At 42.1% G+C, this 18,110-nt stretch overlaps 1 protein-coding gene across 5 annotated transcripts in view; it reads right to left on the bottom strand.

Moving 5' to 3' along the window:
* The window catches only part of LOC132875724 (uncharacterized), a 31,048-nt gene extending 16,311 nt beyond the window's left edge, over positions 1-14,737 (bottom strand). The window contains exons 1-4 of one of the 5 annotated variants that reach the window (XM_060912727.1): positions 4,206-4,496; positions 3,940-4,061; positions 883-1,110; positions 572-765 (exon numbers count right to left, since the gene is read on the bottom strand). In XM_060912727.1, coding sequence (XP_060768710.1) covers positions 572-765; positions 883-1,105 — 417 coding nt within the window. In that variant the 5' untranslated portion in view covers positions 1,106-1,110; positions 3,940-4,061; positions 4,206-4,496. Of the gene's footprint in view, positions 1-571; positions 766-882; positions 1,111-3,692; positions 3,785-3,939; positions 4,062-4,205; positions 4,497-4,970; positions 5,061-14,653 lie in introns of those variants that run through there. The other 4 variants (XM_060912726.1, XM_060912728.1, XM_060912729.1 and 1 more) reach the window with 4 other exon arrangements.
* Between the last annotated feature and the right edge of the window lie 3,373 nt (positions 14,738-18,110).

The raw sequence follows: 18,110 nt of genomic DNA on the forward strand, positions 1-18,110 counted from the left end.
CAAAGGGCTGGCCATTCAGCTGTAGTAGTACTAACAGGAATTTTGGAGTGGGCTATCCCTCCCTTTTCCTTCACAGCATGAGCAAATAGAGTTAACAGATCTGAAGTTATTTCCTCTATCGCCTAAGCCCCTAGCCTTGCCTTTGAATTCCTTCCTTTATCGTCTGCCTCACTGCCTGTGTTTACCCACACCCGTTTTATTCACCCTATTTAAGCTCTGCGTTTTCCGTCCCCAGTTGCTGAGCAGTATGTTGGTGTATGGTTACTGTTACGCTGTTGCATTTGCACTGTAAGCAGTTTTTGGTGATGTTAAGTTACAATTGTACATTATACGATTATGATTATATACAGTATAAATGCTAATAAGATGTCACATTGCTTCATGAATAATTCTAGGTGTAAATATCACTTCACTGTAAATCACTGTAAAAAAAAATGTTTTTGCATGCATTCATTTTTAGTACTGTGTCTTTTTTAAAGAATAAACATCACCCCTTATTCATGGGAATTCAAGGTATAAAGACAAAGTAAAGATTCATTAAAATGCTTTGATTCAAAGATTAATTAAATACCGGTGGTTTTGTCTGCATTTTAATGGACTCAAAGACATCATCATTTTTCTTGCACTGCAGTAATCCCTGATCTTCATGGAACAGACAGTCGAAGGTGATTATATTCTCTGTGTTTACAGCTCTGCTGCTGTCTGGTGCAGCATACTCTGGATCAAACGTGTGATGGAGCACCACCAGAACAGCAGGTTTTGTAGCTTTGGGGGAGAGAAAAAAAAACATGCAAATATTATTTTATACACACACACACACACACATTACATACACTAAAATGAGTTTGAACAACAAATAATTTTGAAAAGATGGTCGACTACCTGAAGTATCATGAAGCTTTTTCACGGCTGCTTCAATGTCAGTTCCAGCTTGTGAAACGACAGGGCAGAAAGCCAGAATGAAATCACACGCACTCACTGTCTCCACCTTCTCCAGCCAGTTTGCTTCATTTTTGAGCCGAGTTACGAAGTGTTCATCAGACTTCAATGTCTTTCCAGTTAGAAGAATGAAGTACTTCTTCCCTAACGATACTCTTGTGGTCATCTTTCCTGTGAATAAAGACAAATAATCTCTTAGCATGTCCACTTTAAATCATGAAACATGGATTAACTGAAAGCATATGCTGTAAAATACAAAACAAAAAATGTATTTGGCCATTATTTCTGAAGCGTCAACATCATGGATCATGACGTATGATTTAAATAAGTCAGTAATTTATACCAATATTGTCTGCAAATTATATACAATCTCTGAAGAATCAAGCAGCTTTTGTTTTGAACTTCTGCCAGACATCTATTGTTCTTGTAAGTTTTCTTCAACCATACTTTGTTTTATTGTATTTTCAGAAGTTACACTCGACCGTATGTCTTCTGTTGCAGCATGCTTTGACTCGACTGTCACATATAAAATCATGAATCGTCAACCATGTCCTTTCATTTTTAACCAATTAACTCCTATAAAATGTATCTACCATAAGGAAAAACACTGGGGGAGATCTCATCTCATCTCATTATCTCTAGCCGCTTTATCCTGTTCTACAGGGTCGCAGGCAAGCTGGAGCCTATCCCAGTTGACTACAGGCGAAAGGCGGGGTACACCCTGGACAAGTCGCCAGGTCATCACAGGGCTGACACATAGACACAGACAACCATTCACACCTACGGTCAATTTAGAGTCACCAGTTAACCTAACCTGCATGTCTTTGGACTGTGGGGGAAACCGGAGCACCCGGAGGAAACCCACGCGGACACGGGGAGAACATGCAAACTCCGCACAGAAAGGCCCTCGCCGGCCACGGGGCTCGAACCCGGACCTTCTTGCTGTGAGGCGACAGTGCTTACCACTACACCACCGTGCCGCCCCACTGGGGGAGATAAAGTCAATTTAACTTGACAGTAATTAAGTAATTTGTGAAGATATGCAGTAGAAGAAGAAACCTTTATTTGTCACATGCACACTTCAAGCACAGCGAAATTCATCCTCTGCATTTAACCCATCTGAAGCAGTGGGCAGCCACAGTACAGTGCCCGGGGAGCAGTCAGGGGTTAGGTACCTTGCTCAAGGGCACTTCAGCCCAAGGCCGCCCCACATTAACCTAACCTAACTGCATGTCTTTGGTCTGTGGGGGAAACCGGAGCACGTGGAGGAAACCCACGCAGACAACATGCAAACTCCACACAGAAAGGCCCTCACCGGCCACTGGGTTTGAACCTGGAACCTTCTTGCTGTGAGGTGACCATGCTAACCACTACACCACCATGCCGCCAAGTCTTAGGCACATGTAAAGAAATGCTGTAGACCAAAAATGCCTTAAAATAATGAAATGAACTGTTTCAAAATAAAAAAAATACTATAAACAGTAAGCAGTAAGACATAACAAATGAAACAGAGTCAATATTTGGTGTGAGATGACACTTTGCTTTAAAAAAAATAGTAGTCTCAGGTCCAGTTAGTACAGTTTTATAAGGAAATGAGCTGTAGGTTTTACTGAGCATCTTGCAGAACCAGCCACAGTTCTTCTGGACACTTTGGCACACACACTGCATGGCTTCTTTGCCATTCAGTAGCAAAAATGGTTTACAATTGTACTGCACATAGCCACTAGAGGGGCTCACACACTCCTCTTTTGTGTCACTTTTGAATACAATGACTGTTTAAAGTGTATGTAATGCCCTATTGTAATGCTTTAAAATGAATACATCATTAGTAATGACCAAAATGAATTAAAAAAGCAGGGAGAAATGATATTAATTATTTGTTATTTTACTGTCAAGCACAAACCTATCAATAAATTGCGGCTTCCGGGTCCCGGAAAAAGGCAGCCTTGCCTCAGGGATAATCTCGCATGACATCGTGCATGCAGATGCGCAGCTTGTGAACAGGCAAGGCAGGCAACTGCTTGGGGCCCCCTGGCCCAGGGGCCCCCCAAGAGTCGGGGCCCGAGGGCTTATTTTGTTTTTTATTGTTCTTTACCATTGTATTTTCACATTTGAAATTTAAAAAACTTTGGTTTCATACATTTTTCGTTGGTGTCAGATTATTTATAGCAGATTGGTGATGAACACTGGTCAGAAGGGCCCCCTGGAAATTTTTGATTGGGGCCACGACAGACTCTAGAATTGCCTCTGTGTGCATGGGTCATTTCCGTTTATCTGACTCCATGCTTGTTTACGCACTGAAATCAGATATTGTTGATGGAATTTTACAAAAATAACAATGGGAAAGTACTGAGTTGTGTTTGGATGTTCAAATCCATATACAACAGGACATTCAGTTCATGAATTTCCGAGAAACGACACTAATCTAAAGCGATAGCAGGTGAGGTTTGTGCAAACAAAGCAGGCAGATTTCATGTCGCCTACTAATAATAAATCTGAGCCATTAAGTGTTCATCACCACCACATGGGAATTATTGGAGCAAAAAAGAAACCCATTGATTTAATAAATGACATTTGATCTGACATTTGGACAGTTCGTTGATTCCTCTATTATCGCCCACTTCATATTTTCTTTCAGTAATTACACTGAATAAGTATACGTTTTAAAGATTATATTTCTGCATTTATTGAGGTACATGTAAATATTTTCTCGATATTTTGCAGTGGCCAGCTTAGAATAAAAATCCACAAACCAATCTGTGTTTCCAATTCTCTCTGGCTGGTGGTGCACTATTGGCGGTGAGTGGGACTGTCGTGAACTGGCAGTTTCTCGTCTTGGGAGCTCGAAAAGATAACCATTTACTCCAGAATATCCTTGATAATCTTCTGCCCCTTCATCCGACATATAAGAATCCCCATCACTATCAGAATTGTTTCTAAAACATGACTCTGTATTGGGACTGGTCTAACTACTGCTGTGCATGGGAACGAAATTGATACCTGGATTGTTACACGTGTGACATCACGCACCCCTTCGGGATCTTCTGGTTTAGTCTCAGCAGATTCCGTGAAAATTGGCTGATCTTATTGATTTTCCATCAATTTATGGCCTTTTGGATCAGCTATGGTTCGAAAACACATGGTCAGTCAACATAACGATTGTTGCTTTGTACAAAAGTGGGGTTTAGGGACTTTAAATTCACTATAAAGCCAGTATGGCTCCATGCCCTTCTGTGCTATAGAAGTTGAAACCAAAATTCCTTCACCATGTTGACAGGTTTGGAGGCAGTTCTTGCACAGCAGGGACTTTCCTCAGCTCTCTGGAACCAGTCTGTGCCAGCAGAGGTGCAGGAATCCCTGTTATGTCAACCCATATGACTGACTCGACCACATTCTGTTTTTATATCTGCCTCTGAATGAAAAAGGTTCCTCCCGCTGACATTCAGAACAAGGCGTAATTGTATAAAAGTCAAACACATCCAAAAGCTACTTTAAGCCACCTTTTCCTTTTTAACTTCTCACTGAAAATTTTTAATGAGAATAGGAATGAATTGTGACAACAAAAGAGTACACACGTCTCTTAAAAACACTGAGCTGAATAATAAAGTCATTAATTCATGGTTTTACAACTTTTAGTTATTCTTTTTAATATATAGCCTATTCGGTAGTTATTTGCATAGATAGTTTCTGTCAAGCACTCAGGTTCCAGGATCCAGACGGTGATCTGGATCACCACCAAAATTTAATGGATTGTTACTTGTCCCCAGTCACACCTCTGGAAAAAATTTCAGAGCAATCCGTTCATAACTTTTTCCGTAATGTTGCTAACAGACAAACCAACCAACAAACAAACAAACGCTACCGAAAACATAACCTCCTTGGTAGAGGTAACTAGTAATAACATTAGTAGAATGGTATCCCAAACATTTTAGACAAACTTGTAAAACCTCATGTGCAGATTAGCTAATTCATTGACGTTTTACACACATGCACAAATTTTGAGTATATACAGCTACGTAAGAAGCACCTACCTCAACTGTTCTTCAGAGTGACTGTGTAAAACCACATGAAACTTTCACTTTCACTTTGAATAAATTAATGATTCTTCACTTTTAACTCCCTCACTGCGAGACTTGTGGAACAACCGTCTATTCTAAGGCAGGGGTGTGTCAAAACAGGTGGCACCGCCCCACCCCTCAAAATACAGTGGTGCTTGAAAGTTTGTGAACCCTTTAGAACTGTCTATATTTCTGCATAAATATAAATATAACCTAAAACTTTATCAGATTTTCACACAAGTCCTAAAAGTAGATAAAGAGAACCCAGTTAAACAAATGAGACAAAAATATTGTACTTGGTCATTTATTTATTGAGGAAAATGATCCAATATTACATATCTATGAGTGGCAAAAGTATGTGAACCTTTGCTTTCAGTATCTGGTGTGACCCCCTTGTGCAACAATAACTGCAACTAAACATTTCCGGTAACTGTTGATCAGTCCTGCACACCGGTTTGGAGGAATTTTAGCCCATTCCTCCGTACAGAACAGCTTCAACTCTGGGATGTTGGTGGGTTTCCTCACATGAACTACTCGCTTCAGGTCCTTCCACAACATTTCGATTGGATTAAGGTCTTTCAAGCACCACTGTATGACTGTCTGCAGGGCTGTATAATATAACATACCGTATATTGCACGTGCTACAAAAAAATTGGTCTGTGTGAGGAGTGAATTTACCTCATGAGCACACGTGCGATACAATTTTGCATGTGAGTACGCAAGTGACAGAACTCCTTGTTTGGGTGAAGTGAGGATTTGTGTGTTTGTATGCCACAATTCCCATTTCCTCAGTGAGCTGAGCTAGCAGTGTTGGGCAGTAGCTTTGCTACAAGTAACGGCGTCACTAGTGTAACTACATTTTTCAGTAGTGTGGTGGTAACGTCATTGTTTTCTGAATCAAATAGCTTTCAGTACCACTTATTCTGAGCTAACTTATCCAGGTTTATCACTTAACTATGTACTTGGAATACCCAGGTCTGATGTAGTAAACTACTTTTGCTATGTTGGTGTAGCTTAGCTTGCTACATTTCTTGACTTTTTTTTTCCCCTTTCATTACCTCATATATTTGAGGTAACATTGTGACTCTGCATTGAACTCGGAGAGTTTTGAGTTGCAGGGATGTAATTTGTTGTTAACATTCGCAAATAGATCTGTGAAACAAAAGGCAAATAATATCTTTTCTCTGTTATTGTTTTTGTGTTCTCGTTTCTTTCCTGTAAAATGAAAACATTAGGGGTATAACTCCAAGCACTAACTAGAATGATTGTTATCTGTCCAGAAAAATGACATGTCATCTAACCTTGCTCTATCTTGCAGTTGCACCCACTAGGCAGGCTTTCCTTTTCCTTCCGTTGGCTTTTAGCTGATGAGCAAGCCAAGTCTGCCATGTTTGCCCATGCCAACTTGTTTTGGTTAAAAGTAATTTGGTTCAAACACCCTACAGTGGTCACGTGATATCGTTGCTCACTTGCTTTGGTAATCTCTGGAATTGTAAAATGCTGGACAAGGTATGTGCAGCAGCGAAACTTCTTGAAACTCCAACAGTAATAGAAATAGAACATTTTGCCCAAATTCAACTTTGCAGTCAGCACCTTTAACCAAGCTCCTTATGGACATCTAGACAATCCATCGATCCATCCATTATCTGTAGCCGCTTATCCTGTTCTACAGGGTCGCAGGCAAGCTGAAGCCTATCCCAGCTGACTATGGGCGAGAGGCGGGGTACACCCTGGACAAGTCACCAGGTCATCGTAGGGCTGACACAGAGACAAACAACCATTCACACCTACGGTCAATTTAGAGCCACCAATTAGCATGACCTGCATGCCTTTGGACTGTGGGGGAAACCCACGTGGACAACATGCAAACTCCACACAGAAAGGCCCTCGCCAGCTGCTGGGCTCAAACCCAGGACCTTCTTGCTGTGAGACAACATTGCTAACCACTACACCACCATGCCGCCCGGCCGAGACAAGCTTTCAAGCTAATTAAATTCGATGTTTGTTTGTTTGTTTGTTTGTTTTTTAACAATGAGATTTTGCCTGACCTTGAAGTTTCAAATGATATTGTATTGCAGTTAAATGATATTGTAACACAAACAGGCGGCACGGTGGTGTAGTGGTTAGCGCTGTCGCCTCACAGCAAGAAGGTCCTGGGTTCGAGCCCCGGGGCCGGCGAGGGCCTTTCTGTGCGGAGTTTGCATGTTCTCCCCGTGTCCGCGTGGGTTTCCTCCGGGTGCTCCGGTTTCCCCCACAGTCCAAAGACATGCAGGTTAGGTTAACTGGTGACTCTAAATTGACCGTAGGTGTGAATGTGAGTGTGAATGGTTGTCTGTGTCTATGTGTCAGCCCTGTGATGACCTGGCGACTTGTCCAGGGTGTACCCCGCCTTTCGCCCGTAGCCAGCTGGGATAGGCTCCAGCTTGCCTGCAACCCTGTAGAAGGATAAAGCGGCTAGAGATAATGAGATGAATGAGATGAGTAACACAAACAGGAAGTGTATAATCCTGAAAAATGTACCTTCCTGTACCACCTGTACAGGAAGGTACAGAGCAGGCTGTACTTCCTGAGGAGGCTGCTGTCCTGCAGGAAACTCCTGTGGATGTTCTATCAGTCCGTGGTTGCCAGTGTCCTGTTTTACACCGTGGTGTGCTGGGGGGGCAGCACATCCAAGAAGGACACATCCAGGCTGGACAAACTGATCAGGCGGGCCGGCTCTGTGGTTGGCATGAAGCTGGACTCTCTGGTGATGGTGGCAGAGAAGAGGACTATGGATAAACTACTGAACATCATGGACAATGCCAGTCACCCTCTGCACACCGTCATCAGCAACCAGAGGAGCCTGTTCAGTGACAGAATGCTCCTTCCCAAGTGCAGGACTAACAGACTTAAAAACTTCTTTGTCCCTCACGCCATCAGACTGTACAACTCCTCTCTGGGGGGGAGGAAGGGTAACGGGAGGACAGAGGATGGGAAGGAGCAGTAGCCTAGCCTGACAAAAGGCAATACTGGACAATGTGCAATACCTCTCCTGCTGGACTTTTTTCATATCTTTTTTCAATATATTTGTATATGTAAATATTTAATTTATCTAGAAGTTTTCTAAATACTTAATTTATCTAGAAGTTCTCTCTAGGATTTACCGACCAGTTACACCCAACAGTGCTTGTTCATTGAACTACCTTTCTAACTGTCTAGACGATGTCAGATGCTGGATAGCAAGGAACTTCCTACAACTAAATGAGAACAAAACTAATGTCATTATATTTGGCCCTCCTAGCTCTGTCTCAAGCCTAACCAATGTGCTTGGTCCCCTGTCTGCAAATTTTCACAATGAAGTTAGAAATCTTGATGGGTTCTTGGACACCTCTTTGAATTTTAACAAACAAGTCAGTAGTGTTGTGAAAGGTAGCTTTTATCAGCTTAGAACCATAGCCAAATTAAAGCCATTTTTATCTCATAAGGACCCGGAAACTGTTATTCATGCTTTTATCACTTCCTGGCTGGACTACTGCAACTCCCTATACATGGGATTGACCCATTCCACCCTGGCTAGACTACAAATGGTTCAGAATGCAGCTGTCAGACTTTTAACTGGTACAAAAAAAAAGACATCACATCGCTCCTGTCTAAGATGAGCTGCATGGCTACCTGTGAAATACAGAACTGATTTTAAAATTTTACTATTTGTTTTTAAAGCCCTCAATGGATTAGCTCCACAATACATTACTGACTTGCTAATTCCATATTCTGCTCCCAGGTCACTGAGGTCATCATCACAACATCTTCTCACAGTCCCCAATACACGCATTAAAACCAAAGGCAACCAGCGGCACGGCGGTATAGTGGTTAGCACGGTCACCTCACAGCAAGACGGTTCTGGGTTTGAACCCAGCAGCCGGCGAGGGCCTTTCTGTGTGGAGTTTGCATGTTCTCCCCGTGTCTTGCGTGGGTTTCCTCCAGGTGCTCTGGTTTCCCCCATGCAGTTAGGTTAACGTGGGGCGGCCTTGGGCTGAAGTGCCCTTGAGCAAGGTACCTAACCCCTGACTGCTCCCTGGGCGCTGTGTGTGGCTGCCCACTGCTCTGGGTGTGTGTGTGTGTTCACTGCTTCAGATGGGTTAAATGCAGAGGATGAATTTCACTGTGCTTGAAGTGTGCATGTGGCAAATAAAGGTTTCTTCTTCTTTTCTGTTGCTGCCCCCAAGCTCTGGAATAATCTCCTGTCCCATATTAAGTCCTTGACAATTTTAAATCAAATTTAAAGACCCATCTTTTTTCTCTTGCTTTTAGTTCAGGTTGAGGTTTTTGTCAAGTCCACTCTTAATTTATTTTATTTTTTTTAATAATGATAATTGTACTACTTTGATTTTATTTTTATCATCTTATGTTATACTTAATTTGTTTTCCTTTATCCATGTATACCTCTAAGGTAATTTTTCATCTGCCTCATTATGGAAAGCACTTTGGGTCAATTTCTCATCTCATTATCTCACTTTATCCTGTTCTACAGGGTCGCAGGCAAGCTGGAGCCTATCCCAGCTGACTACGTGCGAAAGGCGGGGTACACCCTGGACAAGTCGCCAGGTCATCACAGGGTTGACACATACGTAGACACTAGGGCTGCACAATTAATCGAATTTAATCGAAAATCGCGATTTTGGCTGCCACGATTAAATTAAATGAAAATCGCGATTTATTTCCATTTAAAATGCGAGCTCTGCTGTATATCTGATCAAGCACTTTTTGACCAATACTCCGTCAAACCATTAGGGGGCGAACCGACGCATGTAAGGTTTCATTACTCCGCCTAAATAAGCAAGCAAGCCAAGTGCAGTGTTGCCAGATTGTTCGGTTTTAAGTGCATTTTGGCGGGTTTTGAACATATTTTGGGCTGGAAAACGTTAGCAGCATCTGGCAACACTGGCCAAGTGCGCAGTATCTTCAGTGCGGCGGTATCTTCTTCAAGGGGTGATAGCAGAAAGAGAGTAGCAGATTGAGGTGAGAGAGAAAAGCTAACTATGTCGGAACAACAGACTATTTAGCACTGGAGGCAATGTTGTGACCTGCCTTCGCTCATGTTTAAAGCCAGAGCATGTTGATAGGCTGGTCTTTCTAGCTAAAAACTTGTAGGCCTCAGTATAATGCTATGTAATTGTTGCAATTGAGTTTTCAGTTCCTTCATCCTTTGGTAATTTCTTGGATAAAATTTCATTTATTTGTCATTTGGAAATCAGAATTTCTCTTTTAAATTTCATTCTTCACTGAAAGCTGTTTATATTGTTTGTTTGAATATAGTGAATAAAATTTAAGTGATTTCCCTAACATCAAGAACAATCGTGATTAATAATCGTGATTACAATTTTGATCAAGATAATCGTGATTATCATTTTTTCCATAATCGTGCAGCCCTAGTAGACACAGACAACCATTCACACTCACATTCACACCTACGGTCAATTTAGGGCATATTCACACCTACGTTGTTTGGTCCGGACCAAACGAACCAAATTTCCCTTGGTCCGGACCTTTTGGGTTGGTCTGAATACAAACCACCGAACTCTGGTCCGGACCAAACAAGCAGACCGAGACCGAGCTGCAAGGTCGGACTCGGTCCGGACCAAAGGAACCCTGGTGCGGATCTTTTGGAGGTGTGAAAGCAGACCGGACCTAATGCGACAGTTTTGCTTTTTTGTACCTCAGGAGCTTCCGTCGTTTGTCGAGCATTATGGGAAACAGAGTCTTGACACTCCACCGCAAGGTGCAAACACTGTTTCGGTTGTCAAGGGAACCTTACAACAGTCGTTCAGTCATTCAGACCAGTGGTAGGCTAGACTACAGAGTACAAAAAATGAGTAGGGTCAAACCTGGGCCGAGGAAGAAACGCGTACCCTTGTGGATATCTGGGCAGATGTCCACATATCTGAGCTTTTGGAGAGAACACACAAAAATGCCGACGTGTTTGCTGTATTCAGTGAGAAAATGAAAGAGAAGGGGTTCACGCGCTCCCCAGAACAGCGCTTTGTGCGCGTGTCGTCTCTGACCAATAGCTGAACGACCTCAGGGTGCGTGGCTTTGTTGACAGATTTTGGTCCGCTTACTAAAATGTACAGTGTGAAAGCGAACCGCACCAAAATGAAAAAATAAAAAAAACATTTGGTTCAGACCAAAGCAAGTGAACTATCGAACTGTCCTGGTCTGAATACACCCTTAGAGTCACCAGTTAACCTAACCTGCATGTCTTTGGACTGTGGGGGAAACTGGAGCACCCGGAGGAAACCCACGCGGACATGGGGAGAACATGCAAACTCCGCACAGAAAGGCCCTTGCCGGCCACGGGGCTCGAACCTAGGGGTGGGCGTATCGATCTGAGTATCGACACCAAGGTGAGTATCGGAATTGAATCGATATTAGCGTGATGAGATCGATATTTTCGTCGCAGTTTCTCTTCAATACGTCCAGTAAATTACTCGAATTTACTCACAGAGTTCATGCGAGCATAGTTTCTCTCTAAATCTGTCTGTGTAAACAGCGCACCTCTCTCTCTCTCTCTCTCTCTCTCTCTGCCGCTCACACCTCGCCCCTCCGTGCTTTGTCGGAGAGCGGAGAGTCAGAGCGCTGACTGAGTTTGACACTCAAATCCTGGAATCGCAGCAGCATCGCACAGCTGGCACTGATGCGACTATTGAAATGTGCCGGTACGCGGAAGAGAAGCCAATTCCACGGGATGGAGACTCACTTCGTTGGTGGAAAATGAATGAACCTACATTTCCCTCTCTGAGCAAGATTGCAAAAAAACATCTGGGAGTAATTGCAACATCCGTACCTGCAGAAAGGATTTTCTCTAAGGCTACATCCACACGACAACGGCAACGAGATGTTATTAAAAAAAATATCGCGTCCACATGGGCAACGGATCATTAAAATATCAGGTACATATGGAAACGCAACGCTTGCTGAAAACGATGCAATACACATGCCACACCTCTAGGTGTGCTGTAAGACAGTCCCATCGGAGACACCAGGACAATAGAAGTAAGGACGCATGTGCATAAACTATTATGCGTGAGACTTCATATTAGCCACAAAGTCAGGAAAATCTGTTCGTAAAGTTACGTTATAATGACCAAATACAATGAAAAGTATTTTTCCAGTCTCACCTGTGAAAGGTAATCCCATGTGATCTCGTTTGGACGGTAAACCTGTTGGTACAGTTAAACGCAGCACGTGAATGAGGCATCTTTATTCTCCGCTTTGCCCCATCCAATATGGCGGCAAGGATGACGCATGATTCTACGTGGAAGGCGACGTCTTTAATGGTCCGGAATAAATTGAATGCTACACATTGATGGATTAATTTGTTCTTCTACGCCCTTTTTGAGGAATGTATTGTAGGACTTAAACCAACATCTGAAGAGGTGAGATCGCTCCTTTTTTTCCTTATTTTTGCTGGCGGGATTGACTCTGCCCTAAGGGCAGAGTCTCTCACTCTCTCACTTTGCACCATTACACAATAAATATTCACAGTGAAAATATTTTGTAAGCGCGTTTCATGAACCAAGTTATAGGATTTGTTGACAACTCGCATCGAGTTCGTTACACTTCTACCCGACATGAAGCACTGACAGTCATGTGGTTGTGACGTCATCGTAAACAAATCCGTTCTACTCATCCAGACGACTTCGCAACAGCGCCGTTGCCAGATCTTTCCACTCTGGAACCCGTTCTCAAAAGATTTCGTTTTGGGGCACCCAAAACGCCGGTGCCGTGTGGACGCCAGGCCGAAAAAATAAACAATTTTATCAGATTCACCTGAATCCGTTGCCGTGTGGACAGGGCCTAAGGCGGGACAGTTAATAACTCAGAGAAGAAGTGCAATAAAAGGGAAGAATGTAAACATGTTACTGTTCCTGAACAGAGCCAAAAGGGCACCTCAAGGGATTCTTGGAGGGCTTTGTGAGCAAAGAGCCAAAGGTTACGAGCCACTTGTAGTTTACACCTGATTTGCACTACTGACTTTATTTTTCACACATATTTGCGTGCAATGGAAGGTATTTTTTTGTTGTGTTGTTTATATTGTTATATTTATACACTACCGTTCAAAAGTTTGGGGTCACCCAGACAATTTTGTCTTTTCCATGAAAAGTCACACTTTTATTTACCACCAAAAGTTCTAAAATGAATAGAAAATATAGTCAAGACATTTTTCTGGCCATTTTGAGCATTTAATCGACCCCACAAATGTGATGCTCCAGAAACTCAATCTGCTCAAAGGAAGGTCAGTTTTATAGCTTCTCTAAAGAGCTAAACTGTTTTCAGCTGTGCTTACATGATTGTACAAGGGTTTTCTAATCATCCATTAGCCTTCTGAGGCAATGAGCAAACACATTGTACCATTAGAACACTGGAGTGATAGTTGCTGGAAATGGGCCTCTATACACCTATGGAGATATTGCACCAAAAACCAGACATTTGCAGCTAGAATAGTCATTTACCACATTAGCAATGTATAGAGTGGATTTCTGATTAGTTTAAAGTGATCTTCACTGAAAAGAACAGTGCTTTTCTTTCAAAAATAAGGACATTTCAAAGTGACCCCAAACTTTTGAACGGTAGTCTATATTTATTACATTGTTGCTTTTGTTTACTTATTTTGCACTACTGACTTTGTTACTTTATTACTGACTTTATTTTTCACAAATATTTGCGTGCAATGAAAGGTATTTTTTGTGGTGTTGTTGACATTGTTATATTTATATTTTTGTTACATTGTTATATTTATATTTTTGTTACATTGTTGCTTTTTTGTTATTTTGCACTAGTAACTTTTTTCTTAAACAATTTTGTGTAACAGAAGGTGATAAGGGAATTATTTTGTTATTAATATACTGTTACATTGTTTTATATTGTTGTAGTTAGTTAATTAAAAAAAAACATTTTTATTTGCCTAAAATCTTTGTCCTGTGTTTTATCATACTCAATCAACTAAAGGCAAAATCACAAAATTATTCAATGATCATAACATTTCAAGTAAAAAGTATCGGCGATACTAGCCCTGTATGGGTATCGATCCGATACCAAGTAAATACCCAAATTCCCAGTATCGCCCACCCGTACTCGAACCCTCTTGCTGTGAGGCGACAGCGCTAACCACTACACCACCGTGCCGCCCTGGGGCAATTACTGTTGTTTTAAATGTGCTATACAAATAAATGACTTGACTCTTTTTTTCTATTCTCTGTTTATCCTGTAATGATGCTCCTGGAATTTTAATTTCCCTGAGGGAGCCCTCCCAAAGGGATCAATAAAGTTCTATCTAATCTAAATATAATACTGAACTGAAGAGAACAGAAACACTGCATGCCACTGAGCTTGCATCACTGTTTGTTTTCATTGCTGCTCTCCTCCATTTTGTTTTGTGACTTCACGCGTCAGGAACATTTTGTTGGATTGTGTTTGACTCTGTTCGAGTTTGGAAAATCAGCCTTGTTGGTGGTTTTTATTATATATTATGTTAATTAATATCTTTTACAAAATGGCTTCTTACAACTTAATTGCATAATTTAACTTAATATGTTGTACTGGCGTTATATTTTATTTAAATGAACCGGATCAGAAGTAGTATCTCTGAAATTTCTGTGAATCAGAAAAACACTTACCGGAAGTGGCTGCGCTCGGGGCGGGGGAAACACGTCAGAGTCAGAAAGTGAGCCAAAATGATTTTTGAGGCGCAACGAACAGAGCAGTGCTGTGTTTCTGCTTTCTCATGGTGTTTATTCTGTTACTTTACGCCATTAAAGTGCCTCAAGCTGCACAAACGGTCAGCGAGAGGCTCAGCAGGACGGAGCCCATTTCCGGTTTCACTTTGTTTCCTGCACTGAGCCCTATGGAGCACTTGCATGTGACGTCATAGCCGATACAGATTGTGACAGACGCCATCTTGTCGGTCAAACGCCATATTTCCGCCTTCTACTTCTACTTCTACTTCTGGTTCTACTTCTGCTTTTACTTCTACCTTTTCTTCTGGAAAACCCTACTATATACAATTCTACTACAACGGCTGCGGTTACAAGCTCTCCCTACCTGTGTATGTTTTTTATGTGTATTTTTGCGTGTTGTTAGTCTGTACCGGACTTCAATATCCACTACAACCGTATGGACTTACTGGACATTGGTTTCCAGCAGAAAATGACGGTTTGTAGCGATTTCCATCGCATGCACAACATTCCGGACGAGATAGCGAGACCAGCGGGGACTCTGTGGATTGTTATCGGAAGCAAAGCGAAGGAGGCGGCGCCGGGAGCGGAAGCAAAAGCGAGGCTGCAGAGCCGGCCTGTTGACTAAGCTCAGAAAACAGCCACTCAAATCTCCACTGCTAAGCCTCTATCTCTCCAACGCCAGATCCATGGTAAACAAGACAGACGATTTGGAATTACAGCTGGAATTACCTTATTCTATTCTATAATCGGCTGGTCAGTGCTATACTCAATACTTAAGTGACTTACCCGTCCAATGAGGATTGTTTTTTTCTTGTTTACAAGATGCCACATCTGAGTCGCTGACAAATCCTGAATTTCTGTAAAGATAACTGTCCATAGATTTATAAGCACGCAGTGCTTCACCACTGAACAGCGAGGGAAAGTTAATGAGGTAATTATACACGTCTGGGTATTCCGCCTCTGGCAGTTCAAAATCCACTGACGCGGTCGTGAAAACTCCATCCGGTAAGCCATAAGGGTCACTAATCTGTAGATCGTTTATTTTAGAAATATATCTAGTTATCTGTTCATTAGAAAAATGAGCCGTGTAGTCCGTCGGTTGAAATTTATCCATTCTGTACACGAGTGCAGCAATATTCAGCTGTTTTTTTTACCGACAAGATGGCGGCTGTGTACTTTCCGGTCACGTGACTGCAAGATCTCTATGGAAGAACCTGGAGAGCTCAGAGCCTGTTCCCCGCTGGAGAGACAAGTGAAGCCATCTGGCCTCCATCTTACCACTCACATCGCGTGGATTCGGTTTATATGTTAAAGCGTCGTATCCGATCAAATTTGCCCTAAGAAAAGTGTTTCTTGACTTTTTTCCCCTTTCATCACTATATATATATATATATGTGTGTGTGTGTGTGTGCGTGCCTCACAGCAAGAAGGTCCTGGGTTCGAGCCCAGCCTTTCTGTGTGGAGTTTGCATGTTCTCCCCGTGTCCACGTGGGTTTCCTCCGGGTGCTCCGGTTTCCCCCACAGTCCAAAAACATGCAGGTTAGGTTAACTGGGGACTCTAAATTGACCGTAGGTGTGAATGTGAGTGTGAATGGTTGTCTGTGTCTATGTGTCAGCCCTGTGATGACCTGGCGACTTGTCCAGGGTGTACCCCGCCTCTCGCCCGTAGTCAGCTGGGATAAGCCTTGGTCACAACCGGCCGTACGTGCTCCTACGGCCGGTCTACGTGCAAAAAACGCAAGAAACGCACGGAGGGCATGCGTGTGACGTGCTGGTTTTCGAGCTGTAGACTGGCAGCAGACCGGCCGCAGAGGTTCTTTGTCATGTCAAACAAATTCTACGGGCGCTTATGTTTTTTCAGGTTGCAAGACAAACTTACGGCCAACGTGTGTCTTTCTCCACGAACAAAAAAAAACGCAGTGATTTGGGAAACACCAAAAATCGCACGGCCAAAAAAATCGTACGTCCGGTTGTGACCTAGGCTATAGGCTCCAGCTTGCCTGCGACCCTGTAGAACAGGATAAGCGGCTACAGATAATGTGTGTGTATGTATGTATGTGTACATATATATATATATTAGGGTGCATCAGTTGCCCTCACTTTCATAAAATCTGATGCATTTTTGTTTGGGTGTTCCTTTTCACCAATAAAGACATCCTGTAAAATTTTTTGACCATATTCAAAAGTCTAATGGTGGCACCATGAGGTTCATTTTTTGCCAAAAAACACTTATTTTATGTTTTCGCGTAAGGTTTGAATCACAATGTTGGACTCCATTTATTGATTTCTTGTGACCCAGAGATCATGTTAAGAACCTTTGCAAGGGATTGAGAAGCATTAATGTGATTCATAATACATTTGTATTGTTTAAAAGTAGTTGAACAATGATTCAATGAACAGCTAAAACTCAAACTGTGCTTGATAATATATTTAGAATATATACTACAAATGTGTATCTAAGATATTTGGTATACTCTATAAGGTGCCATAATGTTTCATGAAAAGTGATCAAAATTTTGTCATAAAAGTCATAAAATAGAAGCTTTTTCCATAACTTTGAGCTCCTCGTGCCACCATTACACTTTTGAATTTTGTCAAAATATTTCACCCAGTGTGTTTTCTTACCAAAAGGAACATAAAAACAAAAATGCATCATGATCGGAGGAACTTTTCATTTTTAGGGGGCAACTGATGCACACGCCTGCTGTTTGATGCAGTTCTCTAATCCCCCAATCCCTTGACAGCAGCACATTGCATCAAACCATGCAGATAGAAATCAAGAGCTTCAGTTAATGTTCACAATGTTCAAACATCAGAATGGGAAAAATTGTGATCTCAAAGTGTGACTTTCACTGTGGCATGGGTGTTGGTTTGAGACAGATGGACTGGTTTGAATATTTCAGAAACTGCTGATCTGGGGTTTTCACACACAACAGTTTCTAAAGTTTACGCAAAATGGTACAAAAAACACTGAGTGAGCGACAGTTCTGTGGGTGGAAACAAGCACCTTGTTGATAAGAGAGGGCAGAGGAAATGGCCAGATTGGTTTGAGCTGCTAGGAAGGATATACTAACTCATATAATCACTCTTTACAACCACGGTAAGCAGAAAAGTATCTCAGCATGGAACAGCAGAAGACCACATTGGGTTCCACTCCTGCAGCCAAGAACAGGAATCTGAGAGTCAAGAACAAGTTCCTATTAAAGTGGCCAGTTGGTGTACATCGTTCAAGTCTGTGAAATACTGTAGTTGTTACGACAGAAATGACAATTATAGAAAAAATATAATCAAGAATCATCCAATAAGCTGCCCAGTCAGAACTGAAGAATCATCAGTGCTGTAGTATAACGTGCATTAGCCACTTATAGTTGTAAGTTTGTGTGGTTTCCAGAATGAG

This window comes from Neoarius graeffei, chromosome 28 (assembly GCF_027579695.1).
Source record: "Neoarius graeffei isolate fNeoGra1 chromosome 28, fNeoGra1.pri, whole genome shotgun sequence".
NCBI classification, from domain to species: Eukaryota; Metazoa; Chordata; class Actinopteri; order Siluriformes; family Ariidae; genus Neoarius; species Neoarius graeffei.